The sequence below is a fragment of the Ursus arctos genome, unplaced genomic scaffold, assembly GCF_023065955.2.
Source record: "Ursus arctos isolate Adak ecotype North America unplaced genomic scaffold, UrsArc2.0 scaffold_13, whole genome shotgun sequence".
NCBI lineage: Eukaryota > Metazoa > Chordata > Mammalia > Carnivora > Ursidae > Ursus > Ursus arctos.
Genome location: NW_026622797.1, coordinates 1,963,053 through 1,979,400, shown reverse-complemented (window position 1 = coordinate 1,979,400; position 16,348 = coordinate 1,963,053). Strand labels below are relative to the sequence as shown.

The window sequence follows — 16,348 nt, the reverse complement described above, 5'->3', positions numbered from 1 at the left end:
CTTTGGTTGTCTCACTAAAGCACACAGAGTTGTTACCTCAGTCTACAAAATTTTTACTCATTCTCTTGTACATGTTTTTCTTATAAATTCAAATATGCACGTGGAAGTAGAGTGTGATTAAATCAGAAGGGACTGCGTTTTGGTGCAGTGGAATGTGTGTCCAGTACTGGCCTCCCTGCTGTGCTGTCATCGCCACCTGCAGCTGTTCTTTACCCAGAAGCCGGGGCCTCGTGGGGAAGCACGAGTGGCATTCTGCACACTCCTACATACACAGGCACAGGCTCACTCTTCCGTGCGTGCGCACACACAGAGCCAAAGCCTCCCAGTGGCTACCGCTTCAACTAGAGTCAAGTCCAGACTCTCAGATCATGGTCTGGCCTTGGCCAGCGTGGTCGTGGGTGAGGAAGTCCTATGTGAGCTGGCCTCGGCCAGTCTCACTGCATTTCCCTCTTTTCACCTGGGGTTCATCTCGGGCTGGTGAGCCCACCAGACCCATGCCAGCTGTAGGCCTTAGCACCTCCAAGTCCCTCTGCCCAAGAAGCTCTTGAGGTGGCCATGAGGCTGCTGTGTGTCCCTCAGGGTTCGTGGCAGGTGCTCATCTTCATAGAAGCCTTTACAGTCCCAGGAAGCTCTTGGCCATTTTCTTTCTCACAGCTCTACTTGTGTTTGTCACAACATGTACCACTATCCTGTTTGTTTTCTTGTTGGTCGTCTCCTCCTGCGCCCCACAACTACACTGTAAGCTGTTGGCGGGCGAGGACACCGACCTGTTCATTGCTGTGTCCTCAGCATTGGAACACGGGGGCCCCCAGTACGTGTGAGTTTATATGTGCTTAAACATGTTGACAGGCAGCACTATCAGAACACTCTGGAGTTTCTTTTCTCATCCTTTACCCATAGTGAAAATCATTTCATCATTATAAAAACTGTTAGGGCTTGAAGAGGGGACAGAAACAGTCTTTGTCATACAGAATTACTCACTATAGCCAAGTGTTGTTAAACCAACAAGTGACTGTAAATGTGTGTTTTCCAGGAGGACATGAATATGGAATTATTACACAGATTCCATCTTTGTACTCCTTCCTGCTGGAACTTAGGTGCCCTTTGTTTTGAAGTGATCATAAATGTTAGCTATTTTTGTTATTGGAATAAAATAAAATAGTGCTCAAAGATGTCAAAATGTTTTTTTCAGGTGGAACATTGAGAATTTATGCAGATAGTTTAAAACCAAATATTCCGTACAAGACAATCCTGCTGTCTACCACAGATCCTGCAGACTTCGCTGTGGCTGAAGCTTTAGAGAAATATGGCCTGGAGAAGGAAAATCCCAAGGATTACTGCATTGCCCGGGTAAGTAACTATCAAATCAGAACTTAGCAGTATTACACATGCTACAACTTCACATTTAAGTGGAAAGATAGTCTTTAAATGAAGTTAAATGTAGGCTAATTTTCTTCTTGTTTTGCATATGTAGGTAACTTAATATTTGTAAAGTGTTTTTCTAATGGTTTTACTAAGATACATGATGAAGAGTCAGCTTCTCAATAAAAACTCCAGTTTGCTGTTCTAACTAGCACTTGGTGTCTGCGCTCAGTCATCGTCTGTCATTTCTTACAGGTACAGACTGAGTATCTTTCGTCCAGTTCTCGCAAGGTTTGGGAGCTCTTATTCCTCAGAACTGAGTGGGTCACATTAAGTAAAATCCAGCAGGTTTTCTCTTCTGAGACAGACTACTTGGACAACTCTTAACCCTAAAGTCAGTGACAAGTGTGTGGTGACTTCTTCATGACCAGGATTTCCCTGTCAGATCACACTGGCACTGGATTTCACCAGAGATGTCTTCCTTTCCTCATCTTAGCAGATCATTACTAAATCATAAAATAGTGGGGTTCCTCATTTCGGTTCCCCCCACACACACAGGATTATGGAGGAGTGGTTACAGTGTGGTAAACTGCACATGCTTACCCTCTGCAGCACCTCTGGGACTGGTGCGCCCCCACGAGGAACACCTTGGCACTGCAGAAGTCTCTGTGTGCCTCTGTGTAATTCATCCCTGACTTCCACAAAAATAAAAAAAGATTTATTCTCTAAAGGGCATCATTAAAAAATGAAAAGTCAAACCAAGTCACAGACTGGGAAAAAACATTCGCAATATATGTGACTTAATACATAGGACTTAAGCTGTATATCTCAACAGGGAAATTAAAAATGTTGGTTTTTTTTTTAAAGATTTTATTTATTTATTTGAGAGAGAGAGAGAAAGCATGAGCAGTGTGGAGGGGCAGAGGGAGAGGGAGAAGCAGACTTTCCGCTGAGCAGGGAGCCTGATGCAGGGCTCGATCCCAGGACCCCAGGATCATGATCTGAGCAGAAGTCGGATGCTTAACTGAGCCACCCAGGTGCCCCTCCTGCTGTGTCTTACAGAAGTTTTATCGTTTTAGCTTTGACACTTAGGTCTGTATGTTCCCTTTCAAGTTAACATTTGTTGTACGGTGTGAAATTCGGGTAGATGTTCATTTTTTTCCATGCAGGTATCCAGTGGGTCCAGCACCATTCATTAAGAAGGCTTTCTTCTCTCCTGCTGGGTGGTTTGACACCTGTGTTGAAAATCACTTGGCCACATCTGTATGTGGTTCAACTTCTGGGGTCTCTTTTGTTAATCTGGATGTCTTGTGTCTTTCTGTGAGCATCAGGCTGTATTGATCACTGTAGATTTATAATGAGTCTTAGAATTTTACTGGGTAAAGTAAGTCCCGATTTTGTTTTTGCTTTTAAAAATTGCTTCAGTTATTCTAGGTCATTTGTGTTTCTGAATAAACTTCACAATCAGCTTGTCTGTTTGTACGCAGAAGGTGCTGGAATTGTGACTGGGTGTGCATGGGTTCTGTAGATGAGTCAGAGAGATGTCCACCCCTGCAGTGTCCAGTCTGCCAGGCTGTGAATACAGGGAGCCTCTTTGTTGATGTGGTCTTTAAGCCCTAGCAGTATTTTGTAGTGTTCAGTGTAGAGGTCTTAGACCTCTTTTGTTAGTTGCAGATGGAATTAAATAAAAGGGCTTGTTGAGTTTTATGGCTTTTTTGTTGTTGTTGTTGAAAAGCTAAGAAGTTGTATTCAATTGGAAAAACTGTTTGGCAGTTGGGTAATTTTATGAATATAGCTCAGTTTTTAGCTGAAAATAAGAAAACCAATTTTTTTCTCATTAAAATCACAATAAAGAAAATAATCTGTATAAATGCACAAGAACAAAGAGAATGAAAGAAGAGATGACAAAAGAGCAGAGTTATGAATGAAATTCTGTAGAAGTAAATGACGGGTATCCCACTTGTTGGGCCCAAGGAAACCTGCAGAGAGAACCTAGCAGAAAGAAACTGGCCAAGTGTCCGCATCACAACCCCCAGCAGACTTGGGAATGAGGGGCTTTTTAGCACTTGCTGAATTAGCATTGAAGTTGGGCTAAAATGAAATTGGGTTGAAAGTCTTCATAGGAAGCTGTAGACCCCACCAGATTCCCTTCCCCATCCCCGCTGCTGTGTCCTCTCTCCATCTGAAGGCTGTGGTAGAGGTGACTGGGGAGGAGGCCTTGCATTTGGGGGTAACAGGCATAGCAGGGTATGGCAGGGGTATTTACGAAGATGGGAGGGTGGAGTGGAAGCTCTGCCCAGGGTACTGACAGCCAGAAGATTTAATGAGTTCTCCCAGAAGGCAGTCTCCAGCCAAGTGAGAGGGATCTGTATGGAAACTGACCTGTGGAAGTTCAGTCCAATAACCTCACTCAGCGGGCTCCCGACAGTAATCCTTGCCCTCAGTAATACGCTCAGCCCTCACCTTGAACTTGGTTGAGCCTCACTATTGAATGTGAACGGATGGCCAAGCTCCAACAGACATTTAAAACACTTTTAAAATGAAGGACAGACCAACACAAACAGGTAAAAGAACCTGGTCTTATTTCATGGATGAGACAAGGCAGAAAGCAGATGGAAATGTTCAAAAACTGAGAGACTCAGGGATAAGGAAGACTGTGCGTCTGTGGAATAAGACTGCAATGCTGTCGTGAGGACACTCAGAGAAGGAGACCTTGGAAATTTAAAATATAAGTAAATAAGGGATAGGAGAAAAATGCTAATAGAAGGACTGGAAGATAAAGTTCAGGATATGTGCCCAAGGTAGAACAGAAAGAGAAGAGATCAGAAAGTGAGGTCATCTTGTAGAATACGTAGCACTTAGCTGAAGGAGGGCCAGCGAGGGAGAGCAAGAGGACGTGGGGAGAGAGGTTACCAAGGACATGTGCCAGGATGTCTCCCAGAACTGAAGGGTTTGAGTTTCTAGCTCGAAAAGGGCCCACTGAATAATGGTACAGTTACTTCAAAAAAGAGCCAAACCAAGGTGTATTATTTTGAAATTATAGAAGACTAGAGAAAAGAGTATAATGATTCCAAAGAAAAAGATTCTGGTCCCATGTAAAGGGCCTGGGGGCAAGATTGGTGCCAGTCATTTCAGCATAACCGTGGAGTCTGGACTACATGACATGACACAGTGCTTTCTGATTCAGAGTGAAATGATTTCCAATCCAAACTGTCGAGTGCTAGATGAATGGAACAAAGACATTTCAAAACATTCAGGGCAAAGTTTACCACCCACTCAGCCTTTCTCAGGGAGGACGTCCTCCAGCAAAATGATGGAGTGGGCCAAGAAGTGGAACAGTACAGGCTCCCCGAACAGGATCTAGCACAGGAGGTCATCGCAAGGGTGATGAAGAAGGACAGAGAGTCTGGAAGGTGTCTCTCTGTGCAGTCACCCTACATAGCACCCGCTGCCCAGTGGAGAGGGTGTTTGAGATTGAAAATAGTGTTTCTAGTGAGCTGATAAATGGTAGTTCTACTGTCTAAAACAGATGACCGGTAAATTCCGGAGTGTGCTTCTGTGAGGGTCTCTCTTCAGTTCTGCGTGTTACAGCAATAAAGAAGCAACAAACGAAACACCCGTCGCTAAAGGAATGCTTGTGCCACTGGAGACCTGTCGCTATGAAACATCATGAATTAAATCTACACGAGTTGACTTGGGGATACATACATTTTATAAAATGGAACAACACAACTCTGCGTGTGTGCATCCATGACCGTGGAGAAAGACACCTAGGAAAACTACACAGCAGCTTACCAGTTACCTGCATGAAGGGAGGGAGGAGGAAAAGAAGACGGAAATATACGTGTGATTCAGATGAGAGCCCTTTTAAACGAGATGGATCGATGCATAAAGATCATTACTGAAGGAGTGATTGTAAAAACATTTATCTCACAGTGGGTTTTTTTTCTTACTTATGCTTTTCTATATTGCAGTTTTTTACAGTGAACCTGTATTATTTGGAACCAAAAAAAACCCAAAAAGAACCAAAACAAAACCCAAAGCTCATTTCTTTGTGAGGTAGGGAAAGACAGGTGATCATGAGTGTTGTTTTTCGATATGCTCTTTCATTTCCTTTGGTCTCACTAGGAGAGAGTAAGAAATGGTATTGATAAATTAGAAGGGACAGTGATGCTTCCAGAAATAAAGGATACATTTTATACTGGATTTCTGGAGAATAGGGTTCATAGATAAAGAAACAGTGTCCTGAACTGAAATTCTACCCTACTTTGGGGAGGGGAGGGGATTTGTGGGGTGAGGAGAGGAGAGTAGGTAATCATGCATTCCCTCTGAAGGGGAAATACTTCAGATACAGGACATTCTGGTGCATTTTCCTCCTGGTGGTTAAGTATGAGGTAGAGGAAAACCCTGTTGTAGTAATGCTGGGTTTGGTGAGATTGTTGCTTTTCTGTTCAGGAGGAATACATAGCGAGCATTACTGTATATCCGGGAAGTATGCTAATGCCTCCGGAGTAATTGGGCCCATGGAGAAGGATGGATTTGGATACATGTTCCTTATGCTTTTGGTTAATAATGGCTGTAGAAAGTGTGCCTGGTCAGAATAAAATCAGTCAATCAGTAGTGTGCCTAGGGTCTGCCGTGCTGAACAGAGACCTGGCCCTCTTCCAGCTGCGCCCCTGCTGGTCTGTGAGCACCCAGGGCAGGAACTTCGTTACCAGCGCCTAGCCTTGCGCCTGAGACTTGGGACTGCTGAGGTGTTTGCCAAGGGAATGTTTTTGTGTAAGTGCATGTAAATCTATTAAATAATACTTAATTCCACGTAAAGTTGCATTTGATACATTATGTGGTAATGAACTATCATTTTTTTCCCTTTCATAAATTTCTGCTGTACTTTTACTGATGAAATTCCAACATGAAAGGGTACCTTAATTGGGGTCATGAAGTTACAGAAACCTACTTTGGGCATGTAGTGGCAGGCCTTTTTGAGGTCATTTGATGTTTTCTTTTGAGGTCTCCTGCTTTGGGTTTGTTCTGTTCTGTTACGTCCTTACAGATTCCACTTCGCAGGCTTCCAGGAGTGCAGATCAGGAGCAGGACTTCATTATTGTTTTAGTCTTGAGTTAGGTATTCTTTGTTCTCTTGGTTTGCCGTCTTACCACTTATGTGATAGGTAGCACTTCCATATTCATTCATTTGTTATTTTAGCTATTTAATTATTCAGTAAATATTTAAGTTCCTCTTACTTGTTAGATACTCTGTTGGGATACAACAAGCAAGAGCTGTTTCTAAAAGAACTTACACTAAATGGAGACAGAGAAGCCAGGAGTGAGAAATAAGAAACAAGGAGCACTGGAATGAGAGTGGTGGTCAGGGAAGGCTTCCTGGAGGAGCTGTGGTTGAGTTAGACATGGACGCTGGGAATTGAGCCTTTTAGGCTCAAGAGATCGTGACACGTGGAACTCCTGGCCTAATCTGAGAGCTCTGAGTAGTTGGGTGTGGCTGGGATCTACCAGGGTGCGTGACAAAGATTGGGACACAAGAGAGGAGTGAAGTCAGGTTCTGAACTATGTGTGTTCTTTTTTTTTTTTTTAAAAGATGTGTTTATTTATTTATTTATTCGACAGAGATAGAGACAGCCAGCGAGAGAGGGAACACAAGCAGGGGGAGTGGGAGAGGAAGAAGCAGGCTCCCAGCGGAGGAGCCTGATGTGGGGCTCGATCCCACAACGCCGGGATCACGCCCTGAGCCGAAGGCAGACGCTTAACCGCTGTGCCACCCAGGTGCCCCATGTGTGTTCTAAGCCCAAGATACTGAATTTAATACAAAACGGTATAAGGAAAGATTAATTACTTTAGCAAGACAGTGTGTTGTAATACATTTGTCTTTTTCAGGTAATTTGAAGCAGTATAGACAGAAGTTACAGGGTTCTGTAGAGAGAAGTTACAGGGTTCTGTAGAAGACTCTAATCCATTTGGTATATGAATATGATGATGTATTTGGACGGTAAGGTTTATTGAGATAACGTTATTGCGGTACCATAGGTTGAAAATAATGTTCAGATGCCAGTGGCTTGGCTGCTTCACCTGTTTTCTATAGTTGTGTGTTGGTTTGCGTTAATACTAAATTAGAATGATGGTTGAGTAATATTCCATTGTATATATGGACCACATCTTCTTAATCCAGTCATCTGTTGAAGGGCATCTCAGCTCCTTCCACGATTTAGCTATTGTGGACAATGCTGCTATGAACATTGGGGTGCATATGGCCCTTCTCTTCACTACGTCTGTATCTTTGGGGTACGATTTCTCAACATTTGCTGCAACATGGACAGCACTGGAGGAGATAATGCTAAGCGAAATAAGTCAAGCAGAGAAAGACAATTATCATATGGTTTCACTCATTTATGGAACATAAGAAGTAGGAAGATCAGTAGGAGAAGAAAGGGAAGAAGAAAGGGGGGGTAAACAGAAGGGTGAATGAACCATGAGAGACTATGGACTCTGGGAAACAAACTGAGGGCTTCAGAGGGGAGGGGGATGGGGAATGGGATAGGCCGGTGATGGGTATTAAGGAGGGCACGTATTGCATGGTGCACTGGGTGTTATATGCAAGTAATGAATCATGGAACTTTACATCAAAAAAAATAAATAAATAAAACGAAACAAAACAAAATACTAAATTAGAATGAAAGAGGGGCAAAAATCCAGCAGATGCATGAGATTATTGGGCTACTGTCACCTAGACTTTTCATCTGTATTACTGAGGTCTTTCTCAAATGATTAAGAAAACTGTTTGGCTACCATAAAAACATAAAAATTAATACAGCATTTTGATTTTTAAGAGTGTCATGAATGCAGTCTTTTAAAACAGATGCTTAAAAACATTTGTTGAATGAATAGTCCTGTGGTATAGCTAAATGATCTGATTAAAATTTAATCATAAAGACAGATTATCTCCAAGAAGAAGAATGCTGTGCTGTTTTGTTGTTAGGTTCTCCTGAGAGATCTCACATTAGATGAAACTACTTTATTTTTTATTTTTTATTATAATGATTTTTTTATTATGTTAGTTATAAAAACAATTATTTGTTGATGTGAAGGTGGGTTAGGGACCAGAGACTGAGCAGTAGTGGAGTGATCTTTCCTTAGGAAATTACTTAAATTTGACCATTACATACCATCCTTCCCTATAAGAGTTTGATAAAAAACAAAAAAAAATTACTCCACTAGTTCTTTTTGGGGACCAGAGAGGCAGGTAGATAAAAACAGCCCAATCACCTGGCTAAGCTTGTCATTGGAAGCTGTTGTCCTTCACTTTCATTGATAGTTGGAGAATTGTTTGTAGTGTTTGATCAGTTTAATTCTACCGTGACTTTTATTTATAGTAAATTCTGGTTTGTAAATCCTGGTAATTTACTTTTTAGGGATAACACAGTCAACTATTTTTCCCTTTCAGGTTATGCTTCCTCCTGGAGCCCAGCATTCTGACGAAAAAGGTGCTAAAGAAATTATCCTTGATGATGATGAGTGTCCTTTACAAATCTTCAGGGAATGGCCAAGTGACAAAGGTAAAGGGTAGTTGTATTTGTTTAAGAATTACTTATACATTAAATTTCTGCCCAATTTGTTTAACTGTGAGGATGCAGGGGAGCGTGTGTGGCAGTATTTTTTTTTTTTTTTTTTTTTGGTGGCTGTTCGCTGTATAGTTTTGTAGCTTCTTCCTAGACTCACCGGAGGCTTCCTGTATGGTACCCTTGTCCTGAGGGCCACACTCAACTTGTGTGAGTTTGGGGTGTAGACTTGGAATAGGCTGTCCCGGTGTAGGAGAACCTTGTCTGGAGGGAATGGGGCGGGAGTCCAGCACTGTGTTGGCCAGTGCAAGAGCACCGTTCTCTGTCAGCAGTGGGGTCCTCTCCACGTGGGGCGCTTATGACGGGGACAGTGACCTGCAGCCTTAGAGATTGTCCAGGAGTTTAGTCATTTCAAATGAGAAATCCAGACTGTTCACTATTCAGACAGTTTCCCCTCATTATTTCAGAGCAGTGAAGGTTGAAAGCTATGTTTTTGAGGAAATCCAGTTTTCTTGCTTTCAGCTTCACACTGTAAGCCGGCTGTCCTGGAGCAGAGGCCTTAGCGTAATGAAGACATACAAATTGATTGCCCGTTCGTCCTATCAGTAATGTAGACTGATAGTTTAAGTTAAAGTACACTTGCTTAGTCTACCTCTTTCTAGACAGTTTAAAAGTTGAATCATAATTATAAAGTCAAATTGCTTTGAATTCTGAGTTAATTCAATTAAATTAAATAAAAATCAGATCAACTAAAAATATGTTTGTATATATGTATTTGTGTATGCATGTGGTGTGTGTGTGTGAATGTGTTTATTGATCATGGTGTTATTTACCAATATGAACATTCATTTGTTCTTAAACTGATGTATGTTGTTTTCAAGCATGTAATGTGCTTGGGTAGTTATTAATTTAAAATAATCTTTGGAAATTGCTAGTAGAATTTTTCAAAACACAAGTGATTATTATTTCCTCTGCTGAGTAAAAGTATAAATTGGGTAAGCCTTTGCTCAGTCACTCCTTGGGAGATGTTTAATTATATTTTCTTGGTAAATCTGAGAAGAGTTGACAGTGAGTCATTTGGCCACATATGCTGTGGTTTGAGTCTGCTTGATGATTGACAACGTGTACTGTTCTAGGGGTTTTAGTCTTTCAGTTGAAGAGGAGACCACCAGACTATGTCCCAAAGAAAACTAAGAAACACGTCGATGGGAAGCTGGTGAAGGGCAAGGAGAGAGCAGAGGGGTCGGGCTATGGCTCCGCACTTCCGCCCGAAAAGCTGCCCTATCTAGTAGAGCTGAGCCCAGGTGAGAAATCCTTTCAGTTTACATTATTTTAGCTTCAAATGTTTATACTTTCAATGAATTTTATTTAAGTATCCTTTCTGTTGGCTGACAACCTTTTTTAGACCATTTATTTTTTTAAAAGTTATTCTTATAAGATGACATTAAAAAAAACCCAGAACCTTAAGGTCACAGGATATGTATATTTATGCGTAAAAAAAGAGTCCACATGGACAAAAATGAATATTGAAAAACAAAATTTAAAGTAGTGAATATGGTGAGAGTTTAAGGAGAAGTTTTTAAATGATCTACTTTTAAAATTTTTTTTTCTAAAATAACCTTATGAAATACTTAACCTAAAAATGACAAACTGAAATGTACTCTTAGGGCAAATTTAGTAGAAGGAAGTGTGTGTATATTTACCAAACTATTGTTTAATGTACGAACACTGTCTGAAAACAGTATCTTTAAATTTAGCAGTACATCTAAGAAATCCATCTGTAAGAGAAAGGTTATCTGTTTGGTTTTAAAATAATAATTGACCAAGTTTATTTTCATGTTTGGCCTCTAAATATTTCTTTTTAGAGCTCTCTTAATTAAGATAAAGCTGTTGTTCGAAGTTAGCCATGAGGTAGAGAAACACGTTGACATTCCTCCAGAAGTGTTTCTGCACATGTCCCAATGTAGCGTATGGATGTGACGTGTATATATGGATGTGACATTTTATCGTTCAGCTAAGCGACATCATCTTTGTTCATTTGGTTCAAATAGTAGTGTGTAACCTGTGTTATGAAATGCTGTGAAGAACAGAGAATTGAGCTCTCCCACCCAGAACTGCTTCTATTTTTTATTTTTTAAAGATTTATTTATTTTGGGCGTTGATGAGAGAAAGAGAGAGTGGGGGGGGAGGGGTGGAGGGAGAGAATCCCAAGCAGACTCCCACTGAGCATGGAGCCTGGTATGGGGCTCGATCCCGGGACCCTGAGATTGTGACCTGAGCCGCAATCATGAGTGAGATGGCCAACTGACTGAGCCACCCAGGCGCCCCCAGAACTGCTTTTAGATAAAGCTCAATTAGTAAGTACAGAAAAAGCTGGAAGCCAAAATAGCTTTGTAGATAGATCACCTGGGGTTGCTTGGACAGGAATTATGTCTTTTTCTTCTTTGATTCATGAGCATTTATTTTTGTTTACAAGATTATAGCTAATGAGTAGATGGGGTACGTGTGGTCCTGCAGTCTTACGGCCCACGTAGGATCCGTTTATACAGGAAGAATGGTATTGGTTTGACTGGTGTTCTGTAATTTATCATCAGTGACCATATGCTGTAGTAGTTTTTATACTTAATTATGTTTGAGGAGTTTTTTAAATTGATTAGCTGTTTGTGAGGAGTATGTTAGTGTTGCTTTGTCCCTCGGTTCTCCGGCTGAAAAATTCATTTAAACTTCCTCACTGTGGTTTGGAGACATGTCCCAGTATTGCTGTGCGCCGGTCATCTGTGGCAGTAACAGCAACTGAGGGCCAGCCGTTCGTGTTGGAACTTACCTGTTTCTAGGATCTTTGGGCATTGGGTCTGCTTTTTAAAATTTTGCATTACATGTAGAAACTAATGATTGTTTTCTCTAAAGCTAAATTTTTGAGGATTTGGGAAATTAGTCTAGAGAGAATTGATAAATAGCAGCTGACATAGAATAATTTTCAAATGAATAATGGAAAGGTGTTTGGATGGGCACAGAGACAGGATGAGAATTCATTCCTTCATCTATCTGACAAGTATTTATCGATACTTATTATGTGTCACACCCTCCCCGTCCTGGGCCTTTGAGATGGACCATCGACAAAACAGATTAAACCCGCTGACCCTGGCAACTTCCATTCTAATGAGAATTGCTGTTTTGACTGCTTATTTCATATTTTTAGTTTCCCAGCTAAAAAAATATCTAGACGTTTTTGTAGGCACAGGAAGATAATAGGCCGTAGATAAAAGTTAATTCTCCAGTACTTTTCACCAAATACCGGGTTAATGCTCCTAACACATCTCCTCCCTTTGTGGCAATCTGCTGCCCTTACTCAGCACTCGCTGTGCAGCCGCTTCAGGGAAAGCAGTGAGGACACAACTGAAGAGGGCCGTTCCTGCCTTCACGTGACTCCCGTGCAACACAGTGTGTGCCGAGTCCCAGGGACTGCCTGCACCTGGCGTCCCTCCCGAGCACTTTGGGCTGCCTGCCGATAGGCCTGCTTGTGGTTCCGCAGGTGTCTGTCCTTCACCTCGGCTCCCCCTGGCTCCGGGGTGAGCAGTTGGTGGTGGGCCTGGAGGCTGGGCCGGGGTCTTTCTCACACTAAAGCCGTGTTCTGTTTACTAGGTCATGCTGCCTTTTTCAGTTTTCATTATTATTTGTTGAGCACAGTCAGCATGCTGAATGAAATTGATTTCTTCATTTATAAGAAAGTAATACTGGTAAATGTTGACTTGTCACGAACAGATAAGTGCTGTCCTTCCACTGGACATATTACCAACCTAGCAAGTATCCTCAAGGTTGGGCTGAGGTGCAGGAGTTGTAGATGGGAGGTTTTTGAGATGTGGGTATATGCTTATGCTGTCTTTACTGTCTTTTGGAGAGGTGGGGAGTAAAAAGTCATTTTATTCTTCGGTTTGGATTTGAATGTGTTCTTTTAACAGAAGGAATCAGCCGAGTTGGGTGGTAGTCTTCAATATGATTAACTAACTGTTGCTCTCCTGCTGCTTGGTGACTCACCTGTTGTCTTGGTGTTTTCCTTAACAGTGTGCATTGGTTTCTAACACACACACTGCCTGGAGTGCTGTTGTCTTGTCCTCACAGCTCCGAAAGCTATGGGTGAAACGTGCTTTTCATCCTTTGAAAGGTGTCCCACTGCAGCTCACCCTCTCCTGTCTCTCTCCTCCTTCCCTCTTCCGCGTGTTCTGCATGGCCTCTGTCCTGCCGATGCTGCCTTCACCTGGGTCCCGTGCATGTGTTTCTAATCCCAGGGAGAAGGAATCACTTTGCCTACTACAACTATCACGCTTACGAAGGTAATGCTATGCTTCATACTACTTGTTAACTAGAGCACTAACAGAACCTCTTGGGCAAAATACTGTTAACTGGCCAGACATTTTATGTATTAGTTTTTTAATTGATACAAACAACTTTATTCTAAGAAATTCAATGTACTGTCACTTTGTACTTGTCTAGTAAGCATTCCATATACAGCATTTGCTTCATTTCACAGAAGTGGATTTTACAAAAATGTCCAGTTCCTTTATTCAGGCTAAGTCTAGAGTGAGAAATTGGACTGAAGAAGGACAGGAGCTGTGTTCCTATCCTTCCCATTCTCCCTCCAAAAAAAGTTTAAGAAGAGGGGAGAAGCTGGGGGAGGAAGTGGTGGGGTGGGGGAAAGAGTGAGGGTGGTGGGTAAGAATGCACCCAGGATCCCAGGACCCAGAGGCGGGTGGGAGGCACTGCTCGGTTACACATTCGGGCTGTAAGTGCTGGTGGGGAAGAGGTATCCTAATCAGTGGCGTGTGTCTGACAGTATTTGGAGGGTGAGAGGAAGACTCAACCATATACTTGGCGTTTACTCATATTTACCATCCTTTTTGTAGGGAACTAGTGTATTACATTATGACCAGGTTTTAGGGTGTTGCTTAGGATTCTCCTTGTTTTCCTGGTTGAAATTTGTTTCTTCTTGTTAGCAAAGATGTACTTTTTACTTAGAACATGTTTCTCAAACTTGTGTATGTCTGTCATCTTTAGTAGTACAGCTAGTTTTTAGTTTTATGGAAATACTTTGTCTGTTTTTATGTTGTCAGTGTTATTTTTTTACATGTTGAATGTAACAGATGCTTTCCCATACTGTATAAAGTTTACCCACCTTTTAGCATCTTGTATTTGTTTGTTGAATTACCTCCAAACTGATGGTACAGATTTTCATTGGATATTAACTGAACTTGGAGTTTTGGTTTTTGTTCTTTTTAAACAAATTTATAAACAAGTGATATTTATCACCTATTTTGGTACTCATATATGCATGGAGTCTAAGACCTGTTTTTATTGTTTTTTTATTCCTCAAAAGGATTCTTTAATGTTTTCATGTGTTTGTTAATTTCATACTGCGAAGTAATGGAAACTAGAGAGAAAATGGCGTTTCCTTTTTTACCTGGTGTGTATAAAAAATGCATAGAATAAACTCATCAAAACTTTGACCAAAGTGCTTTTAGTTCTCCAGTTGTATTTGACGAGAGCTAGTTTGTTTTTCTGAATAGAGTTAGTAAAAATATGCTCTAAGCCCTGTGCTTCAGTAAGCTTCAGAAATTTGATAGTTTCTTAACTGTTATTTGATTCACCAAAATATGAACTCTGGGGGGGATGTGAATGTGTGTTCAATTTCTCACCATGCCTGGGACATGGGAAACGCTCAGCGCTCTTTAAATGAACAAGTTCCTCCCCTAAGTGGCATGGCGAAACGACACTTAGCACCACACACTAACTCCATCCGGGGTTCACCAGGGGAGCAAGCAAAGGCAGAAGCAGAGTTGGAGGCATAGAATTGTAAAAAAAAAAAAAAAAGTGTTCTTTAAAAAATGTCCTTATGCTATGTTCATAATGGTCTATTTCCCCTTAATATTTAGAATACTAAAGAAAGTTTCCAGTTATAGCTCAAATTTAAAAAAAAAGCAGAAAAACAAGATACAGAACAATGTGAATAGTAACTTAGGGGTACCAGAGTTGGAAAATAAAATTCACGACACCCAGAGACATTAGCAATTTTAGATAGAAAACCAGTTTTTTGTGTAAGTGGGCCCCAACGATTGCCCATTTGGCTAGATGCCATGTATTTCATTTGTCAACCCTAAGGAGTATTCTAATGTTGGTGCAAAAAAAAGAAACACGTGTATTGAGTTGCTTAACTATATGTGCATAAAACAAATTTTAAAGATTTGCCTCTAGGTGGGAGATCAAGGCAGCAAAGAAGGAGTGCTTTCCATTGCACCTTCCTGTGCCTTGTAAATGTCAGACCACATGAAGGTTTATATAGTTTTAATTCTACATTATGACATAAAGAAAAAACCCAAAAACCCTCTGGTAGAAGCACTATTGTATGTGGGAGGGCTGCTTAGATCTGTGTCTGCTTTTAAAGGTGCTCCAGATTTTTCATCTGTGGGGAGGAAGGGTGCTCAGGTGCTCTTGTTCAGTTGAGGAAGGGCAGAAAACACAAGGTATTGTTTTAGGCAACACTTTTCTTTGTTCATTAATGCCTGGGAGAAGGGAGTGAGATATTCCAAAAAGAAAGATGTTAGTTACTTGAAGATTACCAGCCTGTGTCTCCCCTTACTCCCGACTCAAACCAAACACCATCGTATCTAGTAAATTCTGTGGCCACCATTAGGGTTATTCAGAACCTGTCCATAAAGGCTTTATCTGTATTTTCTGTTGCTGTGAAGTGTAAGAAAAGAGGGACTGGTAAGCAGCTTGCTTCTCGCCCATGTATGGGGAGGTTTCCAGTGTAGTGACGTGGGGAGAAAGAAGGACTGGAGGGGAAGTTTGTACTTCCCCCCTTTTTCTTTATACTTGTGAATCTGTTGATGTAGAAAAGTACATAATACCCATTTATTAGTCACAAGATACCTTTCAGAAGCACTCAAAATGCAGACGAGTATTAATGTGAATTTTTTCTTTCACCCCTAAACACATATTTTTCATATTCTTGTATTTTTAACTTTGTTTTGAAATAATTGTTCATCATTTATTTGCTTCTTTTGCTTTCTTTGTAATTCATGTGTGTAATTTTCTGTGTAACGGTACTGCTTTCTTTTCTTCATTTTTAGCTACTAATTACTCACCGTTAATAAATTAAATCTTTGTTGAATGTGTACTGTGAACCAGATACTGTACTGAGCACCAGGCTCAAGAGATTTTTTTTTTTTTTTTAATCTAGCCCTAGCCAAGGAGCTCAGAGATGGCGTGGGGTGGGCAAGTAAATGGAAATAATCATGGGCTAGGGTTAGTGGTATGAAGATAATGTAGTCCGTGGTGCTGTGCAGGATGGGAAGAACTCAGTGCTTCCTGACTGGGATTATTTATTAGGACCACTTATGGTTAAAGCAAGCAAAATAGGCA

At 41.2% G+C, this 16,348-nt stretch overlaps 1 protein-coding gene across 24 annotated transcripts in view; it reads left to right on the top strand.

Moving 5' to 3' along the window:
* AFDN (afadin, adherens junction formation factor) overlaps nt 1-16,348 on the top strand; it is a 137,824-nt gene that overhangs the window by 50,056 nt on the left and 71,420 nt on the right. For all 24 annotated transcript variants that reach the window (XM_057310891.1, XM_026487954.4, XM_057310889.1 and 21 more), the window contains exons 6-8: nt 1,193-1,350; nt 8,818-8,929; nt 10,069-10,236. In XM_057310891.1, coding sequence (XP_057166874.1) covers nt 1,193-1,350; nt 8,818-8,929; nt 10,069-10,236 — 438 coding nt within the window. The remainder of the gene's footprint in view (nt 1-1,192; nt 1,351-8,817; nt 8,930-10,068; nt 10,237-16,348) is intronic.